This window comes from Suncus etruscus, chromosome 6 (assembly GCF_024139225.1).
Source record: "Suncus etruscus isolate mSunEtr1 chromosome 6, mSunEtr1.pri.cur, whole genome shotgun sequence".
In the NCBI taxonomy this organism is placed as follows: Eukaryota; Metazoa; Chordata; class Mammalia; order Eulipotyphla; family Soricidae; genus Suncus; species Suncus etruscus.
The window spans coordinates 16,214,065-16,236,766 of NC_064853.1; the positions used below are offsets into that span (position 1 = coordinate 16,214,065).

The following is a 22,702-nucleotide window of genomic DNA, read 5'->3' on the forward strand; positions in this document are numbered from 1 at the left end:
CTCCACCTGCTATCTTTTCTGAGTACACAGATACACTCCATCTATAATAATAGAACAGACTATGTCCAGGTTAGGTGCAGCCACTTACCACTAGATCAGGCCAAAATCTCCGGTCTTATTAGTTCCCTATAGGTTGATAACCCCAGAGAAGGAAACTCACCACTTCCAGGTCCCAAGGCTGCAATCTACATGCCCAGCTAGAGGACAATGATTTAGCTGCTTCTTATGTATTTTATTTATTTATTTATTTTTGGGCCACATCTGGCAGTACTCAGGGGTTATTCCTAGCTCTGTGCTCAGAAATCATTCCTGGCAGGCTTGAAGAACCATATGGGATTCTGGGGATTGAACCCAGGTTGGTCCTGCATTGGAAGTGTGCAAGGTAAATGCCATGCTGCTGTGCTATCACTCCAATCCATTCTTATGTATTTAGGGCCATAATTTCTCTTCATTTAGACTTATTTTATTTATTATTAATTCTGGGGTTAAAACTCAGGACCCTTGTATAGAGGAGTCCTGAATATAAAGGCTGAAAAAACAGTGTGGAAAGATCAACTCATACCATGAAACAGAGGAATCTGACAGGTGCTAGGTCAGGTAGGTGACCACCCTCAGCCTGGTGTGTACTTCTGAAAGAAAATGCCTCCTGGGATAAGCACATCACTCTGATCTGGAGAAAGAGCTTTGCTGGGTCTTTTTGGGCCACTTCAACTTGAACTTGAACTTCAAGTGGAATAACAAGTCCCCACAGCAGAGACTAGGAGACGAACACAATATGTTTGTCTGGAATGTGTATTTGGCCTGCTGGAGGCCTGGGTTTGGTCCCTGAACACTGACAGTACCAGGACTAGGAGTAGCCCCTGAGCACAGCCATATCAGGACAAAAAGCAAGTGAGTGCATATGACAGAAGTGAATCAGTGTGAAGAATGTGGCCTATGTTTCTGCTGCTTTAGTGTTCAGGAGGCCACTTCACTTGTTGCCTTGGTAGTATTTACAAGGCAGGAGAGAGGAGAACAAAAGACAAAGCCAAAAGGAAAATTTCAGCGAAGAAAGTAGACTTGACTGTAAATCCACCATTCTTTTCTTTGTGATCAAGAAAGTAAAATTTATCATGCAGGGCAATCTCAAGTGACTTTTCAGGAGCACAAGCCATAAAGCACAATGAGCTGTTATGTGACTGCACTTGAACTCTGCCACCATTATTTGAATTCAGCCACTGTAGAAAGCATGAAGGCTCTGGAGCCCTCCAGGGAACCCTGAGCCTCTTGAGGTCCCTGCAACTTCCCTATGGACCTCAGGCAGAAATAAGTCACACCTGGTGACATCTGCATTCACAGCCAAGTCAGAAACACTATAGTTTTTAGGGAGACCAAGGTTTGATGCTAGGGACCTTGTTTAAAAAATGAGCAGCATGTTCATACTTGAGAAGCCCAACAAGAACCATGTCCCTCATTGTGGAGCTGAGGGCATATTCCTGGCTCTTTGCTCAGGGATTACTCCTGGCAATGCTCAGGATGTGGACCATATGTAGTGCCGGGGATCGAACAAAGGTCTGCTACATGCAAGGCAAGTGCCTTACCCTTGACTTATCTCTCCAGCCTCTAACTCTCACTTTGATGGGCGAAGTTAACGTGTCCCTTCTACTCATGTTCAGGTTACCTAACACTTAAAGATACCCAAAGCCCACTGGTCTGCTCAGAAACTTCTGAACAGGATCCGATAAAAGCTGTTGGACAGAATTATAGAATTTCTCATCTAGATTTTAGTTCTGCATTTCTTTGATTTCAGCTAGTGAAATCATCAGTTTCTTTCCTCTTCCTACTGTTTTTGTTGTTGTTGTTGCTGTTTTGGGTTTTTTTGGGGGGGGTTTGGGTCACACCCAGCAGCACTCAGGGATTACTCTTGGCTCTACAGAAATTGCTCCTGGTAGACTCGGGGGACCATATGGGATGCTGGGATTCGAACCACTGTCCTTCTGCATGAAAGGCAAATGCCTTACCTCTCTGCTATATCTCCGGCCACTTCCTACTGTTCTTAAGAATATAAAATCAACACCTGTAAAATCTGTCCACCAACAAGGAATGATAGATTGGCATAACCATCCAGAGCTGTCCAAGTGTCCTTCTAGTCAAAATTTGGAGCAGCAACACCAGGAAGAAACACTCAATGGCTCTCTGGCTCTGTGAATCTGCCTTTCTGCAAATTTTCTACCATAGAAGCCAGCACTATGAAGTCACAGCTTGTGTATCTGTTTCATTCTCATTAGCTGCTAATAATCTTCCACACAACTTATTCATTCATCAGTTGGAGGATGCTTTGGCTGCTTCAATTTCTTTTTTTTTTTTTTTTTTTTTTGGGTTTTTGGGCCACACCCGGTAACGCTCAGGGGTTACTCCTGGCTATGTGCTCAGAAGTTGCTCCTGGCTTGGGGGACCATATGGGACACCGGGGGATCGAACTGCGGTCCGTCCAAGGCTAGCGCAGGCAAGGCAGGCACCTTACCTTCAGCGCCACCGCCCGGCTCCTGCTTCAATTTCTTGAGCCAATTATGAATAGCTGAACATTGACATACAACTGTTTTGTGCATCATACATGTTCGCATTTCTCTCAGGAGAGGAATGGCTGGGCCATTAGGCAATTATACTAATATTTTGAGAGACTGAAAACTACTTTCTTTTTTTTTTTTTTGGTTTTTTGGGCCACACCCGGTAACGCTCAGGGGTTACTCCTGGCTATGCGCTCAGAAGTCGCTCCTGGCTTGGGGGACCATATGGGACGCCGGGGGATCGAACCGCGGTCCGTCTCCTAGGCTAGCGCAGGTAAGGCAGGCACCTTACCTCCAGCGCCACCGCCCGGCCCCTGAAAACTACTTTCTAAAGAGTGGCTACAGCATCTACTTTCTCACGAGCACTGTGTGAGAGCTCAAGCTCCATTTTCTCCACCTCATTACCAGAATTGTAATTCTGTCTAATTTAGGGCATGGGATCTCTTCTGCTCAATGGGTTGGACAGCTTGCCAATCTAGCCCAGCAAGGAGGGGCTGCTTGGATACAGTGGTGTTGAGACTCTCCAAGACTATACCTAACAGGATCAAACTCAAGGCCATGAGGCTATGTGGCCTGCACCTCTAACTCCTGGGCTCTCTCTCTGGCCCTTTATGTCCTGTTGTTTTTTGTTTGCTTGTTTGTTTTGTTTTTTTAGGGTCACACCCAGAGATGCTCAGGAGTTACTCCTGGCTCTGCACTTAGAGATCACTCCTGGCTTGGGGGACCATATGGGATGCCGGAAATTGAACCTGTGTCCATCCTGGGTCAGCCATGTGCTACCACTCTGGTCCCCATTTATATCTTTATTATTAAAGTCATCTGGTAGGTGTGGTGTGGGACATCACAGTGATTTTCATCTGTATTTATCTGATGGTGAAAGAAGTAGCATATCTTTCATATGCTGACTGAAACGTAGCTTTGTTTTGGAACCATACTCAATGCCCCTCAGTAGTTAGTACTCAGAGGCTGCTCTCTGATCAGTACTCAGAGGTAACTCCTGGTAGTACTTGGGAACCATGCAATGCTAGGGATCAAACCTGAGTCTCTTGTCTGCAAAGCATGCACTCAGCCTGTTGAACTATCTTGGCTAGAGGCACAAACAGTTTTTCCCATCATTAAATGCACAGATCATTGCCTGACATGCAAGAGAAATTCAACTAATGTTTGTTGTTTTAACAAAAAGACTATACGGTGTAATTCTGACATTCCAGGGAGGACTATCTATGGAAACCATTAATTGAGAGGAAAAAGGCTTTAGTGGCAATGAGAATTAGGTCCAAGTATCAGTCACATGCAACTACCTTCGGGGACCCTGAGAAATCACCTTAGAGAAAACAGAATGTACAAAAGTGCATCCCTGAGAACATGTGTAAACTGTTGACAAAGGTTAGCTTCTTGGAAAACTTCAAGTTTCTTTCATTTTATGAAACATTTGTTTGGTCTGAGGACTTTAGTTACGGATGAACTTCACCATCTCTCTGTGTACATGCCAATTTTCTAATTTTAAGTTTAAGTTGTTGGACAATAGGAAAGGAAAATCACGAAGCTTTTATCTCAGAGCAATTGGTCCCAGACTTTGTGTTTCTTTTTTTTTTTTTCCTTTTTTTGGGCCACACCCGTTTGATGCTCAGGGATTACTCCTGGCTAAAGCCCTCAGAAATTGCCCCTGGCTTGGGGGGACCATATGGGACGCTGGGGGATTGAACCGCGGTCCTTCCTTGGCTAGCGCTTGCAAGGCAGACACCTTACCTCTAGCGCCACCTCGCCGGCCCCGACTTTGTGTTTCTTTTCTTTTCTTTCTTTCTTTTTTTTTGTTTTTTTTTTTTTTTTTTTTTTTGTTTTTTGGGCCACACCTGGCGTTGCTCAGGGGTTACTCCTGGCTGTCTGCTCAGAAATAGCTCCTGGCAGGCACGGGGGACCATATGGGACACCGGGATTCAAACCAACCACCTTTGGTCCTGGATCGGCTGCTTGCAAGGCAAACGCCGCTGTGCTATCTCTCTGGGACCTTTGTATTTCTTTTCGGAGTTGAATGCTTCACTCGGAACAGATCATTGGCATCAGGATAATTGTTAATGCTTTCCTCAGAATAACATCGCCATTAGTAGCCAGCACCACAGAAACCTTCCCTTACCCAGACACTGGCCTGGATGCAGGTATGGCTCCACATGGCTCTTCAGAGTCACTAGCTCCTTTGTTACAGGGCCCTTTGATCCTTCCTCCCATTTTACAGATGGAGAAAAGGAGGCCACAAAGTTAATGTTATTATTGCTAGTCAAGTAATATTGCTAGTCAATGGTAGAACCTGGGATTGCATTCAATTAATCTGGCTCCAATGTAAGTACTTTTTTTTAGGGGGCCATACCCGGTGGTGCTCAGGACTTACTCCTAGCTCTGCGCTCTGGGGTCATTCGTGACAGTGCTCAGGAGAGCATACCTTATGGGATGCTGGGGAGTGAACCTGGGCCGGCTGCATGAAAGGCAAATGCCCTCCCCACTGTGCTTTCACTCAGGTCCCCAGTCTTTTTAATCTTAAGAAATGAATGATATAATTGTAGCTTTATTCTTCTGTACGTGTGTAGGTATATAATAATAATAGGTACCATGATACTAATATTCTGGACTTAGGGAAGCTTTCCTAGACTGATGGTCTTCATAGCACATCTTTTAGGAAAAGTGAAGAAAAGTGACTTCTGAGCTTGACAAAAAAAAAAAATAAAATAAAAAGAAACGATTTACCATTTGTGGAGAGGTATGGATAGATGTGATTAGGTATGGATGGGGTGGATAGGTGTGCGTAGGTAAAAAGAGGTGTTTGTTTCTTGTAGGGCAATGGTGGCCAAGAGTGGAATTTGAACGGTAGGAATCATGGATTCCTAGGATTGAGGACTGACGCGATAGGCAATGAATCACAGATTGTTATGCTACCTTTTATGCTGTGTTCAAAATACACATCCCATAACTAGATGGAAACAGCAGAAATGTGGACCTCCCCTGAAGAGCTATTAATGACATCTCCAGTGACCTGTTTCCAGAGCTAGGAGGAAGCCTGGGAGTACACATGCTCCAGTGCTCTTGCCATTACTCTGCTGTGGTTGGCTGATTTCCTTTCTTGGTTGCCTTCATCACACAGCCAAGAAGCGTGTCAGGACTTCAAGGGTCATAGATCTCTCTCAAATGTTTTTGAAGGGACAAATCTTATTTTTAGACAACTGATAAGATGATGGTTTGTGAAGCGTAGATTCCAGTGGTGAGAGACTGGAGGCAGAGAAGTGTCTAGAATCTATTTCAGAACTTTAGGTGAGAGCCTGTGAAAGCTTTTTATTTTTTTTTAAACCTTTAGAAAGGAACATCACAACAGCTATTTGCAAACTGCTTTGCAACTCTGCAAAACCAAAACTCATCTATGATCCCACTAGTTTAGTATTTTAATATGTAAATTCTTTCTAAAATGATGCTGAATTTATTTGTATCCTAATTTTATTTTATCCCCAAAATAACCTTATGAAGGGAAAGTAAGGCAGGAATTATTGGAAACTCAATCGATCAAGGATCACTTAGTGACTCCCTAAAATACTACTTTTACTCTTTGTTGTTATCCTGTTGAGAATATCTGGCATACCTCTGGGCCCCCGTGCCTGCCAGGAGCAAATTCTGAGTACAGAGCCAGGAGTAACCCCTGAGCACAGCTGGGTGTGGCCCCCTCAAATAAAACAAACAATCAAACAAACAAACAAAAAAAACCCAGCCAACCAAACATACAAAAACATAACTGGAAATTTTGGGGCCAGAGAGATAGCACACTCATAGGGCATTTGCCTTGTATGCAAGCCAAGCTAGGATGGACAATGGTTTGAATCCCGGCATCCCATATGGTCCCCTAAACCTGCCAGGAGCGATTTCTAGGAAAAAGAGTCAGGAATAACCCCTGAGCACCATCAGCTGTGGTCAAAATCCCCGCCCCCCCCCAGAATTATGAATAAAGTATGAAATAACAAGATAACAAGGTATCACCCACTGGGAGTTTCAGAGATTCTAACATATGCTTCTCCCATGCTTTTGCTCCTGGGTGAGTTTCAGCATTTTCTTTTTTTTACCATAAATCAATGAAATCGATTTAACATCTGTCCCTGCTTCCAGGATCAATTCAGCACAACCCTGGCTTGACAGTTTTCAATATTTAACAAGATTAAAAAATAAACAAAACCCAAACAGATATGAGAGATGATTTCAATATTCCAAGAATGCACAATTCAAGACTGGAGGCATAGTTCAGCAGGTAGGGTGCTTGTCTTGCAAACGGTCATATATGGTTCCATCCCTGGCACCCTCTATTCATGCCCTAACCCCTGAGCACTGTTGGGTGTGCATCCTCCTTTCCCCCCACCGCAAAGAGAGCCCAATTCATTTATGAAGCAGTGCATGTCTTCTGGAGTGAAAGGGTCGTTTCTCTTTGGCGGTATCTTTTTCCATGCTTTAAGTTCAAGGTTCCTGAAATAGCAAACACAACACTGATCCTTCCCACAGTGGTACAAGATATACATACATAATGCAACCCCCCCCCCCAAAAAAAAAAAACATAGGAGAGTGGAGGAAACAGAGCACATACTGAGCCTGTGTGAGACTCTGACCCTCCACCCTGCTGGCGTCATGACCCTGAGGATAGATTAAAAACAAAGTGGATATAAAACACCAAGATTCTCACCTGTCTGGAGCTTTCACTTTCAGATAACGGTTTGATGCCCACATCAAGGCTGCCATCTTCCTCACAACTGGGGGGCTCAGGGCTGCTCTGATTCTAGGGGACATTAACAAGGAGGTCAATATGTCAGTCTTCACTTGCTGGACCCTGAAACAGATTCTAGGCCTAACCTAACGTTTGTTCCATTGTGCCTGGGAAGATGTCTTTTTGCCTGAAGTTATTACTGCTTTCTGCCTTTCCCAGGCTAAGGCCATTTCCTACCACCAGCCTTCTCTGTTGGCCAATGACACTCCATTAGAGAGTGTTGATTTCTGTTCTCTACTGCCAGGTAGACTTGAATTCTTTGATTTTCTTAATGATTCTTTTCTACAGAAGTCTAAAAAAGTTTAGTTAATGTAAACGAGACATCTGGCAATAATAAACCCTATTAAAATTCCAAAACATATCAGGCAGCTCAATTGAATGATAACATATTAAATGTTAGAGTTAATTAAGCATTAGTTTCTTTACTTTGTGAGGGTATCTAGGGGAGAATAAGGACTGCAATTAGAATATCTACAAGTATTTATCTGGGTTTTTATTTTCCATAAAGCACCATCATCTGGGGATTACTACAAATTTAGGTAAAATAGTTTTCAGGGAAAATAATTTGTAAATATTCACCCTTGCTTGTAACTTCAACATGCAAATTAAAGCAAAAATACAGAAATCTTTTTTGGGGGCCAAAACATGCAGTGTTCAGAAGTTACTCCTGGTTCAGGAATCACTCCTGGCGGTGCTCAGGGGACCATGTGGGATGCTGGGAATTAAATCTGGGTCTTCTGCAAGCATGGCATACACCCTACCCACGGTACTATCTCTCTAGCCCCACAGAAATCTTATATTTAACAAATGAGCGACAAAACTAGAAAAGCAAATTTAGTATTGATATTGTTGTTTTAAAGAAATAGCAATCCTTTATTTTTTTCTGGGCCACACTTGGGGGGTGTTTGGGGATAGATAGCTTGTCGGTGGAATTTGGGGGACCAATGGTGACTGGGGTTTCAAATGGGTCTCCCACATGCAAAGCATGCACCCATATCTTTGAGTCATCTCTCTGGTCTGGAAACAGAAATGAAGAAAAGAAAAGAATTTTTATTAAGATACTATGAATTTACAAAGTTTTTCATAGTGAGTCTTAGGCATTCTATGTTCCAGCACCAGTCCTACCACCGGTGTCAAGTGTCTGCCAGTGCCAACTTTCCTCCATCAGTGCCCCTTAGTTTCCTCGCACCCTCCCAAGCCCCAGACATACATTTTTTTATAAACCAATCAAAAAGATATAAATTAGTAAATTTTTTTCAAGATGAAAATAGAGATCTGTGGTCTTCCCACAGAATAATGGCCCAGCTCTACCAAACTCCAAAATAAAATAATGGCTGCCAACTTTTGCCAGGTTCTCTGGTTCAGGCTCTTCCCACTGTGGCAGACTGAGAATGGGTGGGGCAGATTCCCTTTTCATAAACTACAGCAGCCCAGAGTCACACCCTCTACTCTCCAACAATAATGGCCCAGTTCCATAGTTTAACATAATAAAACTGCAAAACATCAAATTTGTTTCAGATCGATAGATCCTGGGCTGCATGGCTGAATAGTTCAAACTTTCATAGTCATGTTAGTCTAGTATTATCATGAGAATCTAATGAGAAAGTTACATAGAAATCTACCAAGCTCATGAACCTAAACAGTAATACGAAGGCTCAACTAGCATCAACCACAGGCCAGTAAACCCTTAGACACTGACTTTAGTAACACCATGGAGAGACATAACAATTATTTGAACTTTCCTCTTGTTATCCAATTTTCAATAATGCCATTTTTCTTTGTGTTGCAACAAACAATCTGAAGTCAATTTGTTTGTGTCTGTAAGGGGGCAGTCTAGGGTAGTGGGTGAGAAATTGGGGATACCGGTGAAGGGAAAGTAATACTGGAGATGGGGTTGGTGTTTGAACGTCTAATGTCTGAGAGTGTATTATGAACAATTTGGTAAATCACAGTGTTATAATAAAAGGTCAAAACAAATAGGTGGGCCGAAGAGATAGCATGGAGGTAAGGCATTTGCCTTTCATGCAGAAGGATGGTAGTTCAAATCCCGGCATCCCATATGGTCCCCTGTGCCTGCCAGGGGCAATTTCTGAGCATAGAAGTAGGAGTAACTCCTGAGTGCTGCTGGGTGTGACCCCCCCAACCCCCCCCCCCAAAACCCCAAAAACAAAGATTATATTAGGTTAAAAAATTTAAGCATATAGAACAGAAAATGTAAATTTATTACTTCTGGGGAATAGATTTATGGAATTTCTGCTTTAATACTTTTCTGTGCTGCTTGGCTACAGAAGAATTAGCATGTCCTATTACATGTTTAAAAAGGAGAGCAGGGAGTGTGAGTGGCCTCATCACTCCAGTGGCTTCCAAGGCATAACCCCTGTGCTGCCATGTAAACCAAGAGTGATCTGGTAGCTTTCCAGCCTGGTATGTTCAGTGTCACAGATGAACTCTTGCCAAGCAGTCAGGTGTGTGTGAATAACAGTGAGCAGAATTACTGAAAAAAAGATGCAGGAGCCAGAAACCAGTCCTCAAGCACACCCTGAGGCCTCACTCTTTCCCCCCTCCCTAACACATGGAACAAGCCTGGAACCTGGCTCCACCTGAAAGTCAGGAATCAGTGTCTTTTCCCTAAGCTGCATTGCTAATGCTACTGCAAGATAATCTCTCTTTCTCAAAAGAGCTCCCCCAGAGATCTCCCTGGCAGTGTGTGTGTGTGTGTGTGTGTGTGTGTGTGTGTGTGTGATGCTGATAGTAAAATATAAAACATGCATCCTCAGACTACAGAATGAACCATGATAAAGAAGAACAAATACTACACCATGAGTAGTGGCTAAAGACAATAACCTTGAGGACTCAATCAGTAACAACCATCAATCTAATCTTTCTGGAAAACTTAGCATGGAAATGCTTAGGGTTTTTAACAAGCCTGAAGAAATAATGGAAGATAGCTAATAAAACAAAAGAGGATATGAAAGCAAAATGAGAAAATGACCAAAAAATGACAGAACTGAAAAACCTGGTAAGTGAAATGAAAAACTCACTGGATGACTTCACCAGTAAGGAATAGATGATGAAGACAGAATCAGGGAGCTCTAAGACGAAGTACAGAAAATCTCTAGACAACAGCTAAGAGTGACAAAATCCCCTCTCCCCCAACAAATACCTGGCAGGAGAACTTTGGAATGAATTAAAGAGGAACAACAAAAAGATTATTGGGGGGGCCGGGCGGTGGCGCTAGAGGTAAGGTGCCTGCCTTGCCTGCACTAGCCTTGGACAAACCGCGGTTCGATCCCCCGGCGTCCCATATGGTCCCCCAAGCCAGGAGTGACTTCTGAGCTCATAGCCAGGAGTAACCCCCGAGCGTCACCAGGTGTGGCCCAAAAACCAAAAAAAAAAAAAAGATCATTGGGGTACCAAAGGTTCAGGATGGCAGCCTGCCTGAAGAAGCAACAATCAAAGACATCACTGTTGACAAGCTCCCAGAGCTGAAGAGTACATGCACCCATAACCTGCAAACCTGAATGGAACCAGCTACGAGATCGAAATAATAATATTCCAAGACACTTCCAAATTAGAATGATATAAACCAGATATAGAGAGTACTGAGAGCATCAAAGATTAAAGAAGAAAATTATATACAAAGAAGCATGCTTAACATTTAAAGAATATTTACTAATTGAAACCCTTCAGACTTGAAGACAATGGTGGAATATAGTGAAACAAACAAACAAACAAAACTCAATAAAATTAAAACCACACCAAAATACTTTACCCAGCTAGACTATCATTTATATTTGAAGGAAGGATACACAACTTCACAGATAAACTACTCAGGAATGTCAAAGACTCAAAACCATCTCAAAACTAAAAGGGCTATTTTAAGACAAGACGAATCCCACAAACACACCAAACTCCCAAACTCTTATAGAAAGATGACATAAAACTTCATTTTATAATCTTTCCCAGTGTCAATAGGCTAAATGCACCAATTAAGACAGAGTGGCAGCATGAATTAGAAAACTGAATTTAAGGGCCAGAAAGATAGCATGGAGGTAGGTGTTTGCCTTGCATGCAGAAGAACAGTGGTTCAAATCCCGGCATCCCATATGGTCCCCCAAGCCTGCCAGGAACGATTTCTTGCATAGAGCTAGGAGTAACCCCTGAGTGCTGCTGGGTGTGACCCAAAAAAACAAAACAACAGCAACAACAACAACAAAAAAAGAAAACTGAATGCAGGGGCTGGAGCTATAGCGCAGCCGTAGGGTGTTTGCCTTGCACGCAGTAGATCCAGGACAGTCCTGGTTTGATATTGGTCATCCCATATAGTTCCCCTCCCCAGGAGTGATTTCTGAGTGCATATCCAGGAGTAACCCTTGAGTGTCACTGGGTGTGTCCCCCCACAAAAAAGAAAACTGAATGCAACATTCTGCTGAAACACAAACTGAAAGCCAAAGGTTGAAAGACAATTCTTCAAGCAAACCTCTCCCTCAAAAAGGCCTGGGGTGGCCATACAAATAACAGACAACATAAACTTCAGGTTGAAAAGGTAATAAGAAACAGAAAAGGTCATGTAATGTATATGTACAAAAGAAAGAACTCAGACTCCTAGACATATATACACCTAATGAGGTCCAGCAAAATACTTACAACAAATCCTAACAGACTTGAAGAAAGACATTGATAGCAACAAAGTAGTAGTCGGAGACCTCACCATTGCTCTGTTACCTTTTGAACAATCAACTATACTTAAAACCTAGTATGGAACTTAGTGCTCAGAGGTTATTTCTGATTCTGTGCTCATAAATTACTCATTGCAGGCTCAGGGAACCATATAAGATGCCAGGGACTGAACCTAGGTTGTCATGTGCAAGGCAAATGCCCTACCTGCTGTGCTAGTGCTTCAACCCTCAAATTTATCCTCAAAAAGTCAAAAATGGGCTGGAGTGATAGCATAGTGGTAGGGTGTTTGCTTTGCATGCTGCTGACCCAGGACAGACCCAGGTTCAATCTCCGGAATCCCACATGGTCCCCAGAGCCTGCCAGGAGTGGTTTCTGAGCACAGAACAAGAAGTAACTCCTGAGCACTACCAGATGTGGTCCCTTAAAAAGCTAAAAAAAAAGTCAAATACATATTCTTCTCCAATGCACATGGAAAAGGAAGACCACATGCCTAGACACTAAACAGTCAAGAGGTTAAAATGGATGGATTCACCATGGTATTTACAGACCACAATGTACTGAAAATAGAAACTAATTATAAACAGAAACAAAGAAATAAATCAAACTCCTAGAAATTAAATTTCTATTATCAAACAACTAGTAGGTCAGAGAGGAAATCAAAAGAGTTCTGGAAACAGGAAAGAATGAGGACATGACCCACAAGAACTGTGGGATAGAAGCCAGAGAGATAGCATGGAGGTAGGCTGTTTGCCTTCAATGCAGAAGGACGGTGGTTCAAATCCCAGCATTCCGGGCCCGGAGAGATAGCACAGCGGCATTTGCCTTGCAAGCAGCCGATCCAGGACCAAAGGTGGTTGGTTCGAATCCCGGTGTCCCATATGGTCCCCCGTGCCTGCCAGGAGCTATTTCTGAGCAGACAGCCAGGAGTAACCCCTGAGCACCGCTGGGTGTGGCCCAAAAACCAAAAAAAAAAAAAAAAAAAAAAAAAAATCCCAGCATTCCATGTAGTCCCCCATGCCTGACAGGGGTAATTTCTGAGTTCAGTGCCAGGAGTAAACCCTGCACACTGCCGGGTATGACCACAAACCAACCAATCAAACAAGAACTGTGAAATACAGAAAAGTGGCATGATGAGGAAGGTTCATAGCTATGCAAGTATTTTTCAGGAAGGAAGAAAAGGGTGTACATAAATAATCTGGCTGCACAACCCTAGAAACTTAAAAATGACCAAAAAAAAAAAAAAAAGCCAAAGCAGGCAGGAGGAAGGAATTAATAAAACTCAGAGCAAACATTAAAGAATTGTAATCTTGGGCCCGGAGAGATAGCACAGTGGCGTTTGCCTCGCAAGTAGCCGATCCAGGACCAGAGGTGGCTGGTTCGAATCCCGATGTCCCATATGGTCCCCCGTGCCTGCCAGGTGCTATTTCTGAGCAGACAGCCAGGAGTCACCCCTGAGCACTGCCGGGTGTGGCCCAAAAACAAAAAAAAAAAAAAAAAGAATTGTAATCCAAAATAATAAATCCAAAAGGTCAATGAACCTGGTTTGACTGAAACATTAAAAGCTAAGAAAAAAAAGGAGGGGTGGGGAAAAAGGGAAAAAATAGAAAAAGAAAAAGCTGGTTTATTAAAAAAAAAATAAGATCAATAAACTACTAGCAAGACTCAGAAATACACAGAAAATAAATTCTAATTAATGAGAAATGAAATGGGGAACATCACAACAGACAGCACAGAAATTCAAAGAATCATGAGCAATTATTTTGATAATCTTTATGCCATGAAACAAGAGAAATTAGAAGAAATAGATAAAAACTCAGATTCCTATAACCTTCCAAAGCTAAACAAAGATGATTTGGAATACCTGACCAGATCCATATTTATTGAGGAAACTGAAATGGTAATCAAAGTCTTCCCCAAAATAAAAGCCCAGGTATGGATGGATTCACCAGTGAATTCATTCACACCTTCAAAGAGAACCTACAACCTATCCTATTCAGGACATTGAAGAAACAGAAACATTCCGCAGAAATCTAAAAGAACAAAATAATGGGGTTCCTTTTTGAGCACAGAATAGCTCAGATGTGTCTAAGGACTTCCATGGACCATAATGACAAGGGGTTTAGAAAACAGGGATCTGCTGGAGCTGGGAGAGTAAGTTAGAGTCAGAATTGGGGCTAGCAAGACTCACTTCTGTAGCACCAGGAAGCACAGTGGTTTGAGGGGTTGTAGGGAGGCTTGCTGATACACAAGATAACTCAGCTAACCTGATGACTGGAAGTTCCCAGCCTCTCCCACAAATCTTCAAGCCAACCATTCCAAACTATCAGCTCCACCCTGGTGGGTTTAAGGAGAATAGACTTTCCTCAGGGAGGTCTAGTAGAAGATTCCACAAGAAAATATGTTTTTTTTTTTTTAATTTTAGGAAATATGTTTTACAGGAGAAGAATGAAAAGGTAATGCTCATTTCTGTATCTTAATACAAGCTTGACCTTGACCCTCTAAAAAATCTTCTAGGATATACTGTTTAATCCCCAAGTTTCTTCCAAGCCTGCAGTGAGTTCCACAATCTTTTAGATACAGCACAGATAGATTCTAATTTATCCACAGCCTTTGTTTTCTTTTTTTTTTTTTTTTCTTTCTTTTTTTTTTTTTTTGGTTTTTGGGCCACACCCAGCGGTGCTCAGGGGTTACTCCTGGCTGTCTGCTCAGAAATAGCTCCTGGCCGGCACGGGGGACCATATGGGACACCGGGATTCGAACCAACCACCTTTGGTCCTGGATCGGCTGCTTGCAAGGCAAACACCGCTGTGCTATCTCTCCGGGCCCCTTTGTTTTCTTTTTATCTCCACAATTTGTTTGTAATTTTCCCAGATTATGAGAATCTTGAAAGTACACATTTATGTTTTCCTTGGGAACAGGCTGCCAGTAAAAGTTAAATTAGTCAAGAATAGGATGAATCAGCAAAATCACATCTTCTGATGAGATAAATGCCTATATATTGCTTCCTACTCTTTATTAATGTGACATTAGAGTTTATTAGTATATGTAACTATTTCCCTTTTAATTGATTTTTTTTTTTTTGGTTTTTGGGCCACACCCAGTAACGCTCAGGGGTTACTCCTGGCTATGTGCTCAGAAGTTGCTCCTGGCTTGGGGGGCCATATGGGACACCGGGGGATCGAACCGCGGTCCGTCCAAGGTTAGCGCAGGCAAGGCAGGCACCTTACCTTTAGCGCCACCGCCCGGCCCCTTTAATTGATATTTTTACTAAGCAAAATAAAGTAAAAAAAAAAACTATTCTCCCTGAAATAATTTCAAGTGAAGAAAAAAAAGTTGGTTTAAATTTTATCATCTCCATGTTTTCTAAATTCAATCGTCGAAAAACAAAACCAAACAAAACATCGGGAAGTGATTTATTAGTCTCATTGCCAGACTAATTTCACTAATATTTCTTTCTGCAAAGTCATGTTGACAATATGGGATAAGTGGAATTTCTCTCTTACTCCCAATTGTCAGTAAGTTTTCTGGGCTGCACAGATTTCCAGCAGCCGAGCACACAATTAAAGATAAAATGGAAATGATGCTAATGGGACTCCGTGGGTAATCAACCTCTCCATACTTCAGGGGGCCCAATCTATCTCACTTAGTATTCAAAAAGCAAAGCTTCTGAGAAAATTGCAAAATGTAGGCTCTTGCTTCCAGCTTCCCGAAGACTCAGCCTGTTGTATGCAGGAATGGAACCAGTATCTATAGCCCAAGTACACTTGAGTTCACAGTGCCCTTTAGACTCAGTGGTGGCTTCCTGTGTGGATTCCCCCCTTTAAGATGCTTTGACAAGGCTGGTGGTTGCATCTACCTGTAGGAGTTCCGGCCCAGACCATTTTGTCATTCCACATCCCTGTAAAAGACAGCTCTAGGAGCCAAATGCATGAAACTCAAACCTGAGATTTAAATTCCAGTCTCTCTCATTTGACCTCAACTTGTTTTTCAACCCTATCACCAAAGATTCCTTCTTCCATATAATGATTCTCTTTTCCTCTAGTACTTCTCATTTCATGCCCCAATGTTTCTTATTTTTGTGCTTTTATTGTACCATTCCTCCTACTTTTCACTTAACTATAGTCCATATCATTATTTATTTTCTGGGGGTTGGGAGATAATGCTGGCAGTGCTTAGAGGCTACTTATGATGCTAAGGCATTGCTCCTGGAGATACTTAGGGGAACATAAAGTTCTGGGGATAAAACTGGAATTAAATAGGCAAAGCAAGTGCCTCTGTGCTCTCTCTGGCCCTGTGACCCATATTTTAAAATCAGTTTCTCCAAAGAAATGGCTGTGCCCTTAGCAGAAAATGCTATTTTTCTTCTCTGTACTTCCTTTAAAGTCATATCTGTTAGGGTTTCTTATTCTAATTGGTTACAAGTCTTGTTTTCTCCCTAAGATTTTGAGTTCTGTGAGATTGAGGATGACGTGCCATCAATCAACACACACACACACACACACACACACACACACACACACACACACACACGCACACACACACACTCACATTCTCCAAAGTAGGTGTTAGATAAATAGTAGTAGAATATATAGTATGGATAAGAAGTATTTGGCCTGGAAATGAAGATGGTAAAATAGAAAAGGGTAAAACAGAAAAGCCAGAATGTGGTCCCTGGATACGCACTGATTTTTATTAACCAATTGCTATGCTCTTGCACTGGGGACTTGATGGCCTAGAAGACCTTAGCCCATGAGTTAGACACAGGGGATTTATGTCTCAGGTAGGTCAAATGTTTTATATGGACAAGCCCCTAGCCTTGAATGTTTCAAAATACATGGCCTCTGCTTTTACTAGTATCCTGAACACAGACTCTCCACCTCATCCTTGCCCCAGGAGCTAGACTGATACCCACAATAATAGAGACAAGAAGGGGAGGCAGTCGACCCAGTCTTAAAGAGTATAATTATTTAAAAATTGGGAAACACAGAAAGGGGCCTCTCTATTCTCAGGATGAGTGTGTTAGGGCATATTTTGACACTTTAAATCCTTCCCAGCAATGAAGGAAGCAAAGATCCCTGCAGGGGAGATTGTGGGAAGAAGTCAGTCATGATATTTCATGGCTGACCCCTTTCTGTTCCAGGTGGATTCATCTCTGCAAATGATTCCATTTATTTTGAACAACAACAACAACAAAACTTGGAGGAGCCTTCAGAAAATAAGTGATCCTGTGATACTTCAGGGAATAAATAGTGAGGGCTGAGTGAAAAGCAAGTGGGAGGCAAAATAGGTGGAAGAAATAGTAGGAACAGAGATGTAAGAGTTAGCTTGGAAAGATTATGAGAATGTATACATGTAGTGTATATGCATTTTTGCGACATTAATTAGTAAGAAAAGCTAATTAGTGGGAGTTATACAGATGAATTCAATGCTTTTACCTTAATTGTGCATTAAAGGCCTGACAGGAGAAAAATTCTATTTGAGGAAGAGGATAAATACAATATATAAGGTAAGAAAATAAATCCTACATTTCTGGGGCTAGAGGGGTAGCATAGTGTAGAGCACTTGCCTTGCACATGGCTGAACCAGGACAGACCTGGGTTTGATCCCCAGCATCTCATATGGTCTCTTGAGCCAGGAGTAATTTCTGAGGGCAGAGCCAGGAGTAATCCCCGAGCACCTCCAGGTGTGGCCAAAACCAAACCAAACCAAAACAAAAATATCCTGCACTGGGGCCAGAGAGATAGCATGGAGGTAGGGCATTTGCCTTGCATGCAGAAGGACAGTGGTTTGAATCCCGGCATCCTATATGGTCTCCTGAGCCTGCCAGGAGTGACTTCTGAGCGTAGAACCAGGAGTAAACCCTGAGCGCCGCTGGGTGTGACCCAAAACCCAATATACATACATATATATATATACATATATATACACACATACATATATATATTCTGCATTTTTGTATGTAACTACTAAAAATGGAAAACGTGAAAGTCTTGAGTTCTGCCAGAGGGAAATTACACTTTCCCTCTATGAGTATAATCACAACCAACACAGGTTCTTCTCTTCTCCTCATGGGAATCAGGATGTGTTGGTGGGTGGGACTCAGGAGTGCAGATCCCCCATTTGTCCAGTGGGTCACAATTAGGGATGCATTGGAGCTCTTGGCTTCCTGTCAAGAAACATTTTTCAGCCACTTGCATTAAACTGGAAAGCTCCATTTCTTAGATCCTTATTTGGGGGAGAAGGGTTGGAGTTCACCACACAGTGCTCAGGACTAATTCCTACTCTGTGCTCAGTGTGCTTTCCAGGTGGAACTCCAGGAAGGGTATGTGGTCCGAAATTGAAGTGGGGCCAGCTGAGTTGAAAGCCAGTGACCTAACTCTGTGCCACTCTCTGATCCAGAAGCCCCATTTCCTAGAGCTGAGGAGCTTCCAGGGGCTAGAAAACTTGGAACTGGCCTGTGTGGTGTTCACTGAAGACTTGCTGTTCTGTAGCTTGATGTAGACGGGCTGTGGACTGAGTCCCTGTGCTCTGGGGCTTTTCAGAACCATCCCGATTCCCACTTCTAGTCTGGAGCCAGAAATAGGAGGCAGATAAGAATTCTTCTGCCAACATGGGCTAGGTGCAATTTTCCTTAGGGTCACCCAAACAAGAAAAGTTTGCTGACCCACAAAGGAAGCTGCTGCCTACAGTGTCGCACATGGTCTCTGGGGGAAAGTGTACAGGTGCTTTTACTGGTGGCAGGTCAAAGTGAGATCTTAGTATGTGCTAAGACTAAACATAGTCCAACCCTTCCAGCAAATTTATAGACTTATTTATCACTATCAAACTCCTCAGTGTGAGAAAATGGAGGCTCAAAGAGCTATGCTGGCTCACTCATGTTCATGGCAGTGATTGATAAAAGGGCAGGACTCAGATCTATCTGACATTCTCACTGTACCCCATAGCTGCCCCAACAGACTCCCAGGGCTGCATTCATCATCAGGAAGATGCCCACCACCCTGAATATATATATATGGGCAGAGCTGCACACATGGCAAAAAAAGTTGAGCCCCTTGTAACTTGCCCATGAACACAGACAGGGGAGACAATTTATTAGCTTAACTTTACAGTAAAGGGCAGACTTTGACAGGTGACCTTTCTCCAGAATCCCAGGGCCTACAAGTAACTGGTAGAGCTAACACACAAATCTTTTGGAATTCTTGATTCATGGGCTGTTTGCAAGTTCCTCCAGGCAACTTCACACAAGTGTAGGAAGTAATTGTTCTCTGCTAAACACTTGGTGTGTAGTACAGGGCCTGCCATAGGGGAGTCAGCTCCATAAATATTTGCTCAATGAAGAAATAGGTGAGTTATTAGTATTATGATTAGACCATTCTCTTATGTGCAATGATTATTATTACGTCTAACTTAATGAGTGGCTACCATTCTTCCCTGTGGCTGTGACCTGAATAGGTCTCCGGTCTTAGCAGTACATCCAGTGTGACTTATGCCAAAGTATTTAACCAAAACAGTGGAGGGTAAGAAAGGTGCAGTGAGAGGGACCCTGAATAACCAACCCTCTATGATCCTACCCCTTGGGAGGGTTCCTACTTGGTGGTCCATTTTTGGAAGCCAGCAGGCCAGAGGAAAGCCTAAACCCTCTTTGTATAGTAATTCAATGGCTGTATGCTATAAAAAGTCTTTTACAGGTGAATAAATGATTAGAAGCATTTCTGTGGTTAGCACAATGTGAAAATGAAAAATGTAGCTAATAGGTATAATGACAGGGTTAAATATGCTTAAGTATTTGGATAAAGAGACTGGATAGTTCATATTTATTGTCCTTTTTTTTTTTTTGCACTGGGAGCAATGCTAATTGCTTTATACACTGTTCCCTTTATTCTGTGCACACATATGCAGGTTCAGCCTCAGACCCCCAGAGAAAGCTGATGCTGAAGGTCACACACACCAACCCCCCCACACTGCAAGGATAGAGAGGCAGAGGCTGCTTAATCTTTCTAGACCTCTGGTTCTGCATCTCAAAGGTGAAAATTAGAACTTCATTGTCTCTTGAAACTTTGATGGAAGCAGGCGATGCTACTGAGAGCATCCTGGGTTTTGATAGAGTTGACATTAGATTCAATTTTTCATTTAAGAGACAATTCCTATGGGGCTGGAGAGATAGCATGGAGGTAAGGTGTTTGCCTTTCATGCAGGAGGTCATTGGTTCGAATCCCAGCATCCCATATGGTCCCCTGTGCCTGCCAGGAGCAATTTCTGAGCATGGAGTCAGGAGTAACCCCTGAGCACTGCCAGTTGTGACCCAAAAACTACAAAAAAAAAAAAAAAAGAGACAATTCCTAGACTAGAGACACAGCTCAGTGGGTTAAATCTACATTTTGCATATATAAGACCTAGGGTTAATGCCATACACTTCACGGTCCCCTGGTAGTGACCACTACCAGTGGTCCACCAGGTAGTGACCTTGAGCACAGAGCCTAGTATAGCCCCAAGTGCCACTGGGTAGGACCCAAAAACTACAAAATCAGTTTCAAGGGATATCTCTGTACCTCCTTTTGTTAGGTATCCTATGCTTATTCTTAGGGGTAGGCTAACAGTTTCCAGTTGTGATGTACACTTGTGTTAGAATTGAAGGGTCTGGGGATATAAACAGGAAGCAAGAAGGTCACTGCAGTACCCAGGATTCAGTGCCCAGTGCCTGAGTCTCCAACAGCTACTGATGGCTGAGCTGGAAGAAGTGGAGGAACACATGCTCAGTGGAGGACTACCAGCCACTAAGAAGAGATGAAATCTCGCCCATAGAAGCCACATGCCTGGAACTGGAGGAAGTTATGCTGAATAAAGTGTTAGAAGGAGAAAGACAAATCCTGGATGATTTCACTAATATATGAACTAGGAAGCAAGAAGTAAAGCAATGGAAACAGGCCAAAGTAAACCCAAACAAACCTTTGAATTCTGATAGTAAGAACTGAGGCTACCATAAGAGATGAAGGTATTGGGGGTGATGTCAAAGGATAGAGAGGGTCCAGTAAAGTGAGGTGGAAGGTATTAGAACTTTAGTGCTTGGTGCAGCAATCGGAAGAGAACCCCAAAGCATATACATGTTGTTAACCAACATTATGGCAATAAAATAAAAAGAACATCTTCCATTTAAAAGTTAAGTTCCATGATGAAAATTTGATGAGGACACCTATGGCAATAAATATTGTCTCAGTAAGACATTGATTTTCCTCTCTGTCTCTCTCTGTCTCCCTTAACATAGTGCTGTATGATAAAAATTTTGTACTGAAAAGTGTCTATTAGTAGATGAAAACAATGATTTGAACACCTGTCATCATAGAAACTAGTGCTTTAAAAGCATAAAGAAGTAAAATCCAGTCACTAGACAACTTTCTACTAAATTCTAAAAGCCTAAGTATAACAAACTATACATCTATAAGAAACTTTAAAGAATGATGAGATATTTATTTTCTGACATGTGTGTTTAACATTGTTTTATACTGTTTTATAACCATACCTCAAATCTGTGGTGTTTTGAGGAAAATTCTGTAGGTTTGAAAGACCCAAATAAAAAATAAAATTATGTTAGATTTGGAAAAAAATTATGATGGAGCTGTCAACTTCATTCAAATCAGGCCTAATCAGGAGTCATCTTACCTCTAGAGACGATGGCGAACTTGATGGCAACGCAAAGGGTGTCACAGCCATCTGGCTGACTGCATCTTCATTTCTGTGGAAGGGAAAAACAGGCAGAATGAGTACAAAATCAGTGCAAAGTGCCCGGCTCAAGTGATCACAATCAAATCCTAGTCAAAAATGCAGGCACAAGTACCACAGGATAAACATCTATAATCACATGAAATTGTAAGAATGCAAAGCTGCTAGGCACAAGAGAAGGTATCACCAGGGAGACCCTCAGATACAATTATTACAGACAAAAAATGGAGATGCCGAGAAATGGTTGAATTCTTCTCAGTAAGGGAGGAATTGTCAAGGATAACTTAAAAAACTCTTTGTCTTAGCATGGAAGATATTATTCAGATATTTTTTGGTCGTCTCTGGGGTCTGTGAATGTCTGGAGCATTTGGCTCTTTGAACTGGAAAAATTCTCAGTTCCTCAATTGACTTCTAGCTTCATTGGGCCAAAGAAAGGAGGATGGGGGTGTATTCGACCAGCTCTGCACGCGTGAATGATGTGAGGAGGAGTGATGGGTGGCGAGAGAACACAGATTGAGACAACTCTTTTGCTTCTCATTCGAATTGGAGCATAAAAAGTAGGAGGTGATGCTTTACCACCAGGGCGAGGGATATAGAGCGAGTGTTAGATAACCATTTCTGACTATTCAGCTGTGTGACTAGTTAGGGTTTGGCAATAGGAGATCTATTCCTTACCATTCATTCATGATATATGACCTATATATAATAAATCCATATGTAGTATATTGTATACATCAAATGATGCATGGCCATAATTATGTAAAATTATTTATTTATTTATTTATTTTTTCACACCTGGCAGCAGCACTAAGAGTTTACTCCTGGCTCTGTGCTCAGAAATCACCCCTGGCAGGTGGGGGACCATATGGGATGCCGGAAATTGAATGCCCCATCCGTCCTGGGTCAGATGAGTGCAAGGCAAATGCCCTACAGCTGTGCTATCGCTTCAGCCCCATATGTGAAGTTCTGGGTT

The 22,702-nt window shown here is 42.4% G+C and overlaps 1 protein-coding gene across 1 annotated transcript in view; it reads right to left on the minus strand.

Moving 5' to 3' along the window:
* The window catches only part of PATJ (PATJ crumbs cell polarity complex component), a 367,443-nt gene that overhangs the window by 83,873 nt on the left and 260,868 nt on the right, over positions 1 to 22,702 (minus strand). The window contains exons 30-31 of the mRNA XM_049774382.1: positions 21,670 to 21,742; positions 7,252 to 7,344 (exon numbers count right to left, since the gene is read on the minus strand). Of these exons, the coding sequence (XP_049630339.1) occupies positions 7,252 to 7,344; positions 21,670 to 21,742 (166 nt within the window). The remainder of the gene's footprint in view (positions 1 to 7,251; positions 7,345 to 21,669; positions 21,743 to 22,702) is intronic.